Source organism: Syngnathus scovelli, chromosome 9, assembly GCF_024217435.2.
Source record: "Syngnathus scovelli strain Florida chromosome 9, RoL_Ssco_1.2, whole genome shotgun sequence".
NCBI classification, from domain to species: Eukaryota; Metazoa; Chordata; class Actinopteri; order Syngnathiformes; family Syngnathidae; genus Syngnathus; species Syngnathus scovelli.
This window is the reverse complement of record NC_090855.1, coordinates 7168200-7182563: the sequence shown is the minus strand read 5'-3', so window position 1 is coordinate 7182563 and position 14364 is coordinate 7168200. Positions and strand designations below refer to the sequence as shown.

The window sequence follows — 14364 nt, the reverse complement described above, 5'->3', positions numbered from 1 at the left end:
TGTCAGCTGCAGTTCATACGCATGGATGGATGGATGGATGGATGGATGGATGGATGGATGGATGGATGGATGGATGGATGGATGGATGGATGGATGGATGGATGGATGGATGGATGGATGGATGGATGGATGGATGGATGGATGGATGGATGGATGGATAAATAAATAAAGCTTGATATTTTATTTCAAAAACTGAGATTTTTTTACAGACAGAAGACTGAAGAATGTGTATTAGCCCTCATCTTATTATGGTGAAATAATAACGGCTCTAATACCGAAATTCACAACCTAAATATTAATATATAAAATACTATAATTGAATGCTTCTTGGCACCATGCAAGATATAGCACAAAACAGTACCACAGTATGGCTGTCAAATTAATAGATGGAAACCAAAGCCATAAAAAATTATTCAATTTCCACTGAACTTGAAACTTGACGACCAAACCGATTTCCTTTATTGTATTGAGGCAGTCAACTGGCAATTTGTGTATCATCTTCTGAATTGGATAGCAGCATCCCCAGCAACTGCTCTCAGAGTTAAAGGCAGCTTAAGTGAAGGCATTGGGTGATTTTTCAAGTGGAAAAGCAATCAAATAATGACGTCTTTGCATGAGCTCTGTCATGGCTCAGGGTCTTTTATGTTTTGATTTCCCAATAACTACACATTATATTCTGCGAGATTTCGTTTGCATATCATGCACACTGTCAGACTTGAGCATCGCATACTTTTTGTTTTTATGACCAGATGACTGCTGTGGAACTATTAAATGGCACAGGGCATAGCTTGGTTTAATAGTGGACATTCTTGGATGGAAAGAAATATTTTGCCGTCATCATTTTTGTTGTACACAAATACATACTAAATAATCAAAATTAACACAGAATATATTTTTTTACAGTACTTAGTCAATCTATCTGCACAGGGAATATTGTTTACTTTTACATACGGTATTATTGCGTAATCAATCAACAATGAAGGTATTTGGTTTTATTTTGACTGTTAATATAAACTTTTTTATTTCACTGTTTTGGCATAGATGTCACAATGCCCTACTTCTGGGAATAAATGAAGATTCAAAATACTTCATAGATACTGTTAGTAAGATGTGTCTTAGGAGTTAAATAAAATGTTTGAGGATAAAATGGTTTTGGAGGAAAAGGATGAGGTTGACTTACCCAAAAACAGGAGAGTGACAAAGATGAATTTGAAGATTAATTTGGGTAATTATTATTAGTACTAGAATCCCAACCGTGCTTAGGTTTAAGGAGAGACAGTAGGCTAATTGATTTTTCAAAAATATGCATGCTCTGTCCCTAGACTCTAATGTAATGGATGAAAACAGGAATAGAATGGGTAAATGTCTCATCATGACTGACTGAAAGGTTTAGATTTACATTTCCATGTTGTTAAAATGTCATAGGTGGGAAGTTTTTCCTTATTCCAAAGCGACCAATGAAGGGTTGAACCAACAAATTCATGTCGACTTTATCACTGCACAATGACAATTTTACCTTCAAGCTGAAAAATTGCCAATCGTGTTTCGTTATTTATGACATTTATTTATGACTTGCTGAAATTAGTGGGCCAAACGCTTCCTCAAGTGCATGGGAATATTTGACAAAAATGTGGCCAGTAGCATGGTCACTTGCAAAATATGCAAGTAAGCCTGTCCTCAAATATAAGAAAAGCACAAGTGCTATGACTCCCATCTGAATGGCATTTGCTATTGCTAGCTGACAAACAACCTAAATCCTTGCGTCAGCTGTCAGTGAACTCATCAAATGCTCTCTTATAAAACTGAAAACCGACTATAGCGTCTGCTTGGATGACAAAACGAAGACATTCACTTCACTGACACATGGCAGGCTCGCCTCCTACCAGTCTACCCACCCTCGACTTGACCAAAGGGGGGGTCATTATAAAATCTCACGAGGGCACCACATCAGCAAGGACCAGCCCTGATCATAATAGAGAAAAAGCACAACATTCATTTACCAGTATAGTTGAAATGACAAGGGATCGGTTGGATAAAGAATCTGACACGTTAGTTGTCTTCCCTCTCTGGTTGTCCGTCATGTTCAGGCCACTTGGAGGGTCCCATGTGCCAATCTAAAAAATATAGAAAGCCATTCATTCATTCATTATCTGGGTCTGGTTGTGTAAAACTTTACATTAAGAACTTCACAACTGTAAGGGAAGCAAAGGAGCACACACATAAATGATAAAATTCTCTTGGTTTGTGTGTTGTTTAAATTACACAGTGACTGTATAACGCAAAAATTTAAAATTCAAGTGCATGTCGGTAGGTTATTGAGTTTTAATTTTTAAAAAGATTCACTTTTCTTTTTTCCAAAGATTCATGCATTCACTCCACTTAGTTTGCGTGGCAGCCACCGCAGGGTGACGTGGTTGGGCCCTGCGGAGCCCTACAAAATTTGGCCTGGTTGCTAAGTGACCGAACAAGAAGTTTTTTTTATTTTATTATTATTACTTTTTTTTATCCTTGTGCCTTATTCGGCTGGTTTGGATCAAAAGGTAGGATGCAACATCTCAATATGTTTGTCAGCGTTTCTTCAACAACAACAAAATCTAAAATGATGAGCAGCAGCTACCATAAAAGAATGGTATGGGTACATCTGATCCTCGTGACATGGTAGGATCTCAGGGGAGATTAGACTCATTCGTGACCTACTGCTCCATTAAAACTGATTTGAGGAGTACATCTGGCAACTGGGAGCAGTTTGACACCCTGTTTGATATGCCATATTTGATTTTAAAATGCTAAAATCACACATATCTACCAGTAAAAAAATGGTACATCCAAAGTAGTGAAGAGCTCCCATATCACCATACGACCTCCGTCTTGTTTTCTATATCTCAATTCATGAGAACAGCCACATTAATAAGTGTTTCCTTCACTCTGTCTTTCATGCTGTTTTCATTCCTTTTTCCATTTGCGAGGGCAAGCACCCATCCGCGCTCCACCATCCTTGGCATATGCCATCGCCCCTTGCTCCCAAGCATATACATAACGAATGGGTTGTTCGATGCCGGTCTGTGCTGTGCTTAGAGTAGTGTGGAAACACCTTAAAAGAGTTACAAATTTGAAAATTTGTTGAAGCCGGGGGGTGCAGTTGACGGTATGTCACACTGACATATAGCGTTCCACAGGGAGCAACATTAAAGATTTGTTGGAGCTAAATTGGCCTCACGGTCTTTTGGGTGGGTGTTCAAGGAAAAAGGTTAGAATGATAAAGATAAAATGAGAAAAAAAGACTTGTGCAGCTGTGAAACATATCTTAAGGTCTACAATGCCCTTTCTGGAAAACAGAATTTTCTCTCATCACTAGCCCCATGTGGTGTCCAACCAATGTGCCAATGGCATCATGACAAATACTCCAGCTCACATCCGCCATAATTCCCTCAGGGCTCTTCGTATTTGACTGACTCGAGATAGGCTTTGTAATTGCAAATCAACTCTTTAATTCAGACTTCATGAGGCTGGAGGGCTTCTGAAGGGGGTTTTAATAATGGACTAAATTATTCATAGAGGTGCATGCGCACACGGGCCGGAGGTCGAGCACTGATGGCACTGTGGATGCTGAAATGTTAGGTTTTTATTTTTATTTTAGTTTCATTCGTATATATTATTATAATATGTTAGCGCGCGGTCTGTTGATAGTCAGGATCTTAATAAATAGAATAATAAGTTAGATAATTCTAGGGACTAACTCAACCTGATCCTCTCAGTGGACATCGTAATTAATCTCCACATTTATGTAGAAAGTCATTAATTGTTCTGTGTTTTGCTTTTGAGAACTTGAAAAACTGAAAATGAACTGAAAAATTATTGTTAACTTTGCTCTTGCTCACTGTGCATTCTGTCTTAGCCTGACATTATTCCTGGATAGCGGCCTCAAATTTATTTTCATTTACAATTAATTGCTGTCATTGAGGCGTAGTTTCATCCCGTATCTCCCTGCAACAGGGAGGGAGTATTCGTTTGTGCATTCTGTTTTTTGTTTTTTTTTCAACTCCCAGTTTATACCAAGTTCTCCAGACTGTTTCTAAGTTGTCAAATTTTGTGCATTAACATGAAGCTCTGCTTACTGATCATTTACCCGTCCGATATATGAATGTGCACATAAAACGAGAGGGACATAACCTTCTCTAGCCCCTCCTCCTTCAGACTGATAACATCAAGGTCGAAGTCTGTCCTCAAGCCATTGGTCCGGTTGAAAGTTATTCTCCCAGTCAGGCCATCCCAGTGGGCCTAAAGACAAAATTAAATAAAACAAGACAGAACATTAGATATGACATCAAGCTTTAATGTGCTAGTGAAATATTGTATGTGTCTGTGGGGAAACAGAGACATGCCAATCATGTCATCCTTGAGGATATACTAAGTATGTACCCAGTTCGCTATAATATGGCCTGTTTCAAGTATAGGGGATACATGGAAAAAATTAAATTTATTTCACAAGACAATGCATTTTCCCCATGATCAAGGATGGGTTAATGCTCAACATTAAGTTGTTATTCATGTGCCATGCATAAAATTTGCCAGGGAAAGCAGAAAATGAAACCTGAATGTACTTCAATGCACTTTTAAGTGCTTGTCTGGTAAGCTGAACACATGTTCACTTCTCGCAACATGCAGGTGTTTGTGAAACTGCATCATCCACAGAATTGCACCCACTAGTCATTCTTGTCATCTTGCTCTGGCTCTCAAATAATTGGGCCAGATGCACACATAGACATCTATCGCGCTTGCGCTTCTGAATTTGTGGACAGTTGTGTGAATATTAATAATGATAATATGTATAAAAAATATAAAAAATAAAGTATATTGCATAATAATCAGCTTTTCACACAGAATTCAAGGTTTAGCCTCATTGCAAAACTAACACTGGTGAGTTCTCACAATTTTCATTTGTTCTGTTATACTTTTCTGATTTCTGATTAAGATGAAAAAAACTCAAGATTGTTTTCTCCCTCTGTGCCACTGGGATACACTTATTGAAAATGTGATAAATGTACAGTGATAGCATTCATTCATCGTCTGATACACTATTACTTTCTGCCTCAACCTCATTCAAATTCAGTCTCCACCTGCTTTCCTAAAAGCATGTACGAGAGAACAGGGAGCAGATGAAGAAACACCTACCTCTTTGATGAGGACCATGAAGCGGTTCCCAAAGCGCCAAGGCTTATGTCGGTTACACTGTAATGAGCTGACAGTGATCTGCTGTGACTGTTGCACAGCTACGGCCACCACGTGCACAGCATCGTACATTAGGGCAGCCTCTGTCTGCAAGAGGAGAAGAAATTGACCATCATTAACATGAAATCGGCGTGGATTGGCAGATGAAATCAGTCAAAAGAAAAAAGAAAAAATTAACGAATAGGTAGACCAGTGTCACTGACTAGAAATTACATGTACAAATGGCTATACGACTGTATTGATGCCTATACTATGTTTTTGAAGAAAAAATTAGAATAATTTATCGGTCTAAAAGGCAACCAGTATTCTAAAATAATAAACAATTGAACTAAGCCAATACATGAGCAAAGGAAACATGATGCCCCCATTATAGATTATTCAGACATACTAATTATTCAGACATAATTATTATAGACATAATTCAGAATTACTATTCACACACACATATGAAACAAAACACATTCACACATCATAGTTAAAACCTCCCACACAAGAGAACTGCTTTTATACACACAAATAAAATGTTGTGTTCTCACACACACACAACTGAAATGCTCTCTCACACACAAGTAAAATGCTTTCACTTGTGATTTTTTCCTATGGTGTGTGTGAATGGTAATTCAGAATTATGTCCCTCACGACCCCTCATAGAAAACAGCTAAACTATACACAGTAAGGTATTAAATCAACCAACCCTCAAGTTAATTATCAATCCAAACGCCTTTGTTCCACTTATGTTTGTTTCGCTTGATTGAAAAGCAGTCTGAACATTTTGCAATGGTTGTTGTATAGAAATAATGTCCTCGGGTGTTATGGAAAACACTGACCGACCCGCCAGGGGAATACAATGAAATAAATCACTTGTTCAATCATTACATGGGTGCAGCTGAAGGTGCCTGTTTGCTGCAAATAACACATGTTGTGGGAAGTCCACTGCGTCACTGCAGACGATAATAAATTGTGAGCATTTGAATAACATAACATTTGATTGCAGTTTAAGAGGAACAGAGAAGTGAGACTGATGATGGGTATTACAATTATAATGTACGAGAAACAATTTCACTATGTCCAACTGCGTTTGGCATCTTTGCTCGCAATATACATTTTTTGTACTTGTTTCGGAAGAAAGGAAGGATGTGAAAATTCTTTCAAGATGATTAATCAGATTTTGGTACCTACTTTTGTCTTTACATTTACACCCTGTTAGAAGCCACTGTGGACAAAACAGGATGGTAGTGACACAATGCCGGGATACAGGATGAGCAAAATTGATTTCTGTGGATTCCCAGACACATTTTTAAACGGGCAAAAATGTGACACAGCAGTGCTATTTTTCAAAAAAAAAAAAAACACAATGAATGTAATGTAAAGACATGTAAGTGAATAATTTTGGCAATATATCTCAGATTACTCTGTATCACACACCAGAATGCGCATGATCGAACAAGCTCATTTTATTACAACAGGCGGCCAAATGTATTCAGCAGTGTCAAGCATTGTCTGAAAGTGAAATTGAGTCCTGCTGGAGGAGTTCTGGCAGTAAGACTGTGTGCCTCACTGCTTGTCCCCGGTGCGAGCATCACGAGAACCCGTCAGGCAGTCTCAGTAATGATTTAGCAACACTAACACTTCACTCTATAAACATCTCATTAAAACCAATTATGTCACTCCTGAATTAAATTAAAGCTAAATGCGTTAAAAGCCGCTTTTTCCTTGTATTACCTGATAAGAGCACTGCTATCCTTTTTGTCTATTACATGTATTATTTATTTTGACAAAAAAAAAAGAATCCATGAAGTTAGATGTATTATAATTATGACGAAAACAGTGCAATGCGCCTCACCTGAAAATTCAAAGCTTTCTAAACTAAGTGACTATTTGCAAAGTGATTTCTAGGAAAAGCATCTTGCTAACTCTTGGCGACCCATTTAAGAATCTAACATCACATTTTTTATATAGAAACAACTAATCAACTCTGTAAGGACAGGCAGGACAACGAAAACAACACAATATAACAAGATATAATTCAAAAGAAACCAACAGTTAATTGACTTTCAATTATATCTACATTTCAACGTACTGTAAGTACCAAAGTCAATTGTGTTCAGATGGATTAAAAGTGTTGAAGTGGTATTTTATGGTTGATTCTGAAGTAGGTGAAAGGTTGTGACAAGCTCTGCTGTTCCTGCAAAAAGCTGCTGTCACGCAACTGTGACTCCTTTGATCAGAACATAACCACCTTGAGAGATGAGACTGCACATAGGGAAAAAGAAAAAGTCAATGACTGTGGACTGTGTATGTGAGAGTCTACATTAGGAGAAAGGTTTATCACTAGAACCACTCAACAAAGCAAGCCCAGTGACTTCCCTCCCTCAATGCCAAGGCAACTCCTGTCTGCTGCTTGGAGAGATTAAAGGCTGAGCCTATTTTGTAGTCTTTTGGGATCGGACTGAGGTCTTACTCATGACTAGGTCAGTCACTGCCACCAGCTATTCTTGCTATTCTCAGCAGTGCACTCAGCTCACAAGTTACAAAACCGATACTGTATGTACATAAATTATGTGTCCAGCACATATTCTGTCAAGGAAGACTGTGAGAGCACACATTTCGTAGTAGTTTCTAGGTACGAAGCATTTTACCATGATTTGTACTGTGTGCTACTGACGCTTAGGACTGTGTTTTTTAGATATCTCAGGTTTTCTCAGAAACCGGTTTATCCTGATTTTCATACCCAATGCAAGCCTTGATACGGACCACACACAGACATGTACGATCCAGCTGAACAGCGATCTTGTTCTCTAATTTTAGTAGATCACCTGCCTCGTGGAAGGCTGTTTGCAATTCCTTATGAACGTGCTTTATTCTTCACTGGCCTGTGGAACATTGGTCAACTCTTCAATGACTGGGTGAAGTTGTTGGATATTGGGAGGATTTGAATCACACTCTAATGTCAACCCTCAATGCCTCTGTCTGGCCAGGCGTATGAATTTCACATTAAAAAAGTAATAACCCCAAAGATCATCCAGGAATCTAAACCAGTAGGCCGACCAAGACTGGTTAGAAAAAAAATGTAGGAATAAGACATTGTATATCACTATCAGAAGTAATGACAGAATTCTGTGTTGTTTAATAGAACCACAAAATTAAATGTACATAAATGAATATTAAAATCTATACAGAAAGATCATTTAGCATTTACTGAATAAAACAAGCAGCACTATTACCTTAATAGCTGCCAGTAATATTTCCATATATCTATTTATATTGACACGTAACAATCACATCTGAAAATAACATGCGAGATAAAACGACAGCAACACCACGATCAAAGTGACAAGAGTGACAGCGAGAGAGCAAAGAAAGAGCATGTCACTTATTCCCTCCATTAGCTTCATCAGTGCGGGAGGATGAGGCAGATTAAGACAGCAGCGGGTTGGAAGATAATGTGATTTGGCAGGGTTATCTGTTATTTCAGGCCCAACCATTTTGGCGCCTCTATTTGGGCTAGGTTATAATGTGATGTGATGCCCAGAGCCCTTGGGGGCCACACTGCTGTTGCGACCAGCCTCTCTGATTAAAATTTGCTTTCACCAGCCAGCCTCAGTGTGGATACCTTCCCACTCCCATCTCATTATCATCCACCAAAGTTCAGTTTCTCTTCTCACCCCTCACAAAATTTCAGCATCAGTGCTAGTCTGGAGTTTAAGGCCAGACACTTCACTCTAGCACTTCATGATGAAAATGGTAGGGAAATTATTATGCTTGCCTTTTTAAGCATGCTAGTGAATGTATTAGTTGTAGTAGATGGTGCTTCAAATGTGCATGTCAGTGTGTGTGTGGGGAGGGTTCTTGTGTGCGGTCATGTCATCCCTGTGGTGTTGAAAAAAAAGATCTAGATGAAGTTCACAAGTTCTCTTAATGTTCAGTTCATGAGTGGAATGAGCAAAAATGGTCAAAGAGCTTTAGAATTTGAATGGGTTAAGGTCAGTGGCAAATTTTAATCAGCGATGGCTTTATGCATCTCTCAACATAGTTCTAAAATTTTGTAGCACATTACGGTTTTGAAATATTTTCAGTTTTTGTTTCTAAGTGTGACCTTTAAAATCTTGTCATATGCAGTTTACCATGTATCATATTTTTAACTAAACTTCCAACTTCTTTTGAAAGTAACCCTTAAAAAAAATATCTAGGTTCGTTGACTTTCATCTCGTGCTATGTCAATTATGACAATCAATTCTCAAAAGGAAAGCCAATTGAACCCTATGCATATTTGCACTTTGTTATTCATGAATTTTCCATGTTTGTGCTTGGAAACTTGCCGATTTCTCATTGTGTCACAAACTAAAAACAAACAAACAAACAAACAAACAAACAAACAAAAATCATGTATGCTGGTACGTTATATTAAATAGAGTCTGTGTTTTGGCTAGGGAAACTATCAGTTATGATGTCAACATCTTGCCAATTAAATTTTCATTGGCCTGATTCCCACCTTTATAAAACATCTCACTAAAAGAGTTGAAATTTAAAATCAATTGTTCAGAGGCAGACAAGCAATAAAGAATCTTTTTGGCAGTGATAACAAACGAACAGACTGTCCGATAGAAACGCAGACGACCGAATGCCTTTAGGCTTTTGTTTATTTGTGTTACTGTCTCCGTGACAGAGAGTGCAGATGGGTTTATGGTATTTCTATCATGGAAACCAACTGTTTTTGCCCAGCAACCACATTTCACACTTAGCTCCAGTGACCTTCCATAGATGTAAAAAGCCATTTACAGAATCAACATTGATTTGGTTTTTCATACATAATTTGAAGTAAAAAAGAAAGACCCGAACCTTGGCATTAAAGGGAAAAAAAAAAAGACCTTTCACCATCCATGCTGCAGCCTTGTGTGACTGTAATGTGCCTCAAAAGGCGAGGGAATTGACTGTGTAAAATTGAATCATTACAATGTGGCTGGCTTTCCTTTGTAATGACAATATGTCGCTCTCCACATCCCATCAGTGTATATGTCCCTAAAATGACGCCAGGAAATGAGACCTGAAGATGACTGCTGTTGCCGATGAGAGTAACACAAATGACAGCTTGAGGAAAGCTACAAGCCATTAACAACAATGTTGATATGAGCGTTGTATTGAGATACTTCACAGAAATCCAGATACAAAAGACAAGATGATGCGGATATTCAAGATGAGCCATAGAAAAGAGAAAACAACCAATTACAAGCAACCAGTCCAAGCAAAAGACATTATTCATGAAAGCAAGTTCGGCAGAGATGTCAGATTAGTGTCATGTTCTTTGGCAGTTCGTCAGATGTGGGATAGCACACTTAACCCAAGTGCTCCTGTCATATTGGCCCTCTTGAAATGCACAAACACTATTAAAACCAATAACTTGAGACTTAGTCAAAACCACCAAATGTTGCTGATTTTTTTTGGTTGCTTTTTAACCATTTAAATGACAGTTTTATCATCCGAATTGAGATTTTATTATAATAAAATATCCATATAATAAAAGGTAATGGGGCGTCCATGGTCATTAGTCTTATATACTTAAAAGATTAGTCACAAAATTAATTTGACGGCATGTGTATTTTTCATGTAGGCCGACTGTAGTTCAAAGTACTCCCTCTGGACATATTTTATGAACTAAAACGCCTTACTGCTTTCCATAAAAAGCCCTGTTTTTGGTATTCTGCAATGTCAGCATTTCATCAAGAAGGAAAGTAGTGATACAGTATGTGACATTTTTAGTGTTGTACACCTTCTATTTTTGCCAGTTATATTACGGAGCTGTGTGACTACAAGGGCTTCTGCAAGTGTGTATGTTTTGAGAAATGTTCCCATGTGTCTGTAAAAGGGCTTGTTTTATGCACCTGGCTGCTTTCACTTCACAGCCAATGATAAAAATGGTTGATGTGTCGTTTCATCAGTGAGCAGAGGACAGAACGAAGAACTAAATAAATGGCATCTCATGCATGCATCTGCAGTTGTTTTATAGATTTATATATATATGTATATATATATATATATATATATATATATATATATATATATATATATATATATATATATATATATATATATATATATATATGTATGTATATATATGCACACATGCTCACTATGCATTTTTCAGTTAAGGTTTTTTTTTTTCTACACAATCAAAGTTCAATGGAGGTTATCCACCAGGCAGTGAACTCGGAAAGAAGAAAATAACACAACTCACTTCTTCACTCTGGGAAAAGAAAAATCTTATCCAACAACTTCCACTGCCAAGCATTTAACAGGGGCATCTTTAGAGAACATGGATTTTGGCACAGGCCAAAAACAGTTTTCTCAGACTCGGAAATATAAAAGACTGTTTTTTGGCTTTTGCAGAAGTACTGTGCACAGACACAGACAATAAGGATGTGATCCCTAAACAAATAAAACGATTAAACTTGTGTGATGCATCACTTGAACAGTCTCAAGAGAATACAGAGAAACCTACTGACAAGTGCCCACTGCCTAACTGCAACCATGACTGTGACATTTAGAAATTGAAGAACATGCTGCCGGTCATCCTAGAATTAATATACATATTGCCTTAATTGAAAATGTATTGGGTATGCTGTTTCTGTTTTGGAGGGATGTCCATTTTATATGTAGAAATTAGAATTTGAGGTGACCTTATATTTGGTCATGAAAGTGGCACCGCTTCTTGAGATGCCAGTGTAGCTAAATGCCCTTTATCGTAATGAATGAATGTATGTGAACGTGTGTATATAAATATGAACCCAAAATAACTAGTTAAAAATTCTATTCACCAATAATGCAGTGCATTCTCAATTTCCTAGCCTGAAACGTTATCAGTGTACAGCAAAACTACAGAAATTGACATCACGGTTTCAATATGTTCAAGGGAGTTTGTATGTACCATAATGACTTAAATATCTGCATTCCAATATTCTGTCATGCAGTGATACTGATGAGGCTGTTTGAACGACGGGATCGAAAGCATAAGGAGCTGATAGGGCAGCTAATTTTTGCCACCATCAGCTCGGCAGAATACAGGCTGAGCTAGACAGAAAAACAATTAGCCTTGGGGTCCAGAGATAATAAGTAATCATTTGTGGCAAATGGAATTGTAGCTCGACAAGCGGGGAGGATATGACTTTCACCTTCTTCGTAGAGGAAATCAGACCTTTAATTGACTTTCAACCTATGTTTGTCAAACATTCAAAAAGCAAGCCAAAGCTATACCTCATCCAAAATTAGTGTCAGTTCACAGTTCCCTGCTACATTATTAACCGGCCTCCTGTCTTCGTTGTGCATACATTATGTGTCTGTTCAACAGCTGGTATTGTATCAAAGTCCTATTTATTATGAGGGTAAAGCTCATACATTATTTTTCTAGAATTTCTTGCGTTAGGGAAAACAAACTTGTGTTGATAGTACTTCCTGGTTAGTTCATTGTGGTCAATCACTGCATCTACAGAGAAGCATAGCTGGTCGATTGCTCCTACCACCCTCCTCCGCCTGCCCCACCTCTAACCAGTCACCTGCTGGCTTTGCAATATTGTCCCAGATGCCCTGTTTGTTTGGAAATAAAGCTGTATTCTGTGAAGGAGGACGAATACAATTTGTGTTAATATTTTGGGAAAGTGGTTTGAGGGGTATTTATGAAACAAAAGGAAAGCATAGTGATCTTTTCAGTACCATGATGAACCCAGGAAACCAAAAGATTCAATTCCATGTTAAATGGTTGTCATTTTCAGTTTTTACCCATGGATGTAATGTCATTGCTGTTCTTATTTCGTACAATTTAATTTGCAGCTGACCGTCTCCTGTTTTTGGTCTGCTTATGTTACCCATTTTGCTCTTAACCAACTTTTATACATTTTGTCTTTTCTCCTCAGCCATTGCTCCTTCACGTTCGCCATTCACATCGGCTCAATTGACTTTGTAGTATCAGTTTGGTTGTATGTCGCGTCTCCTGCAGCAAAACACTAATGGTATCTCTCACCATGATGTCTCTCTTACTTAAGATGGCCAAAGAGACGCATCATCTCAGTCTTTTTTGCAGCCTTAGACCCACTCAGGGATGAGCTCATTAATTTACAGGCTTCTTTAATGTCTCAACTTGATGAGGAAAGTCATCAAGCAGTATAGCTTTTAAAGTGACTGAGCGGATTGATAAATGAGCATTTAGAGTGATTGTAGCACTTGTTTTTCCTTCACTGTGTTGAATTAACCTGACAACCAGAGAAAAATGTTATCTTCAACTACTGTACATGTATTGTACATGAATAAAATCAGTCAGCCAAAATAATGCATCCACACATTAGTAAAATGAAAACTTTAATAAATATTTTAAGACCACATTTATTTAGACATCACAGGATTGGCCCTACTTTGACGACATATAACCTCCACAGAAAAAGGCTGAAAATTAATCTGAACCTAAGGCCCAACCAACACCTTCTTCCTGCGAGGCCGCTATTCCACTATGCTGCCAAAATATAAAATTTTACTGCATAGTGCAACATATGAATAATCTGTATTAGCAATGGACGTGTTCATCTGAGAAGTGTACTGTAGTTCAGTTGTACATTCTAGTGTATGAGCCCTAAGGGCAGGACCCCCCTCCTGATAAAAAGGACAAAAGTGACACCCATTATCATTGGATCTCATCTCAAAGCAACATCAACTAGTTAATTCTCTAAGCAGAGATGTGCTAATTAAAAAGACTGCTGGTCTGTCAAGCACAGTAATGGCCAGCCTTGAATGGACTGCAAACATGACTGCAAGCAGAGCTTTGCCGTATTGCTTTAGTAACAGAATCCACTGTCCCGTGAATTAGACACACTGTCAGTAGAACTAATAGTCTTAACACTCAAGCGAATCTGATGAGTTTTTCCCAGCAAGAAGATAATGAGCACAGAAAATAATCCCCTATAAAACCTTCATAGCCTCCTTCGTAAAACTACAACACGAGCATTGCAGGATTAACAAAAACAAATTGGACATAGTATACTTAATCTGAGTAATTTGAAATATAATAAACACATTTCCTCCACATAGCTGCACAAAAAAGTTTCTCTCTGTGAGAGAATTACTAAAGATACTACTATAAATTATTACAGTAGA

At 37.9% G+C, this 14364-nt stretch overlaps 1 protein-coding gene and 1 long non-coding RNA gene across 3 annotated transcripts in view; one reads left to right on the top strand and one right to left on the bottom strand.

Annotated features, from left to right (window-relative positions):
• Positions 1-14364, bottom strand: part of grik2 (glutamate receptor, ionotropic, kainate 2) — a 92809-nt gene that overhangs the window by 30257 nt on the left and 48188 nt on the right. For both annotated transcript variants that reach the window (XM_049729899.1, XM_049729900.1), the window contains exons 8-10: positions 5173-5316; positions 4171-4278; positions 2001-2114 (exon numbers count right to left, since the gene is read on the bottom strand). In XM_049729899.1, coding sequence (XP_049585856.1) covers positions 2001-2114; positions 4171-4278; positions 5173-5316 — 366 coding nt within the window. The remainder of the gene's footprint in view (positions 1-2000; positions 2115-4170; positions 4279-5172; positions 5317-14364) is intronic.
• The window catches only part of LOC125974943 (uncharacterized), an 84651-nt gene that overhangs the window by 62469 nt on the left and 7818 nt on the right, over positions 1-14364 (top strand). The window lies entirely within an intron of this gene.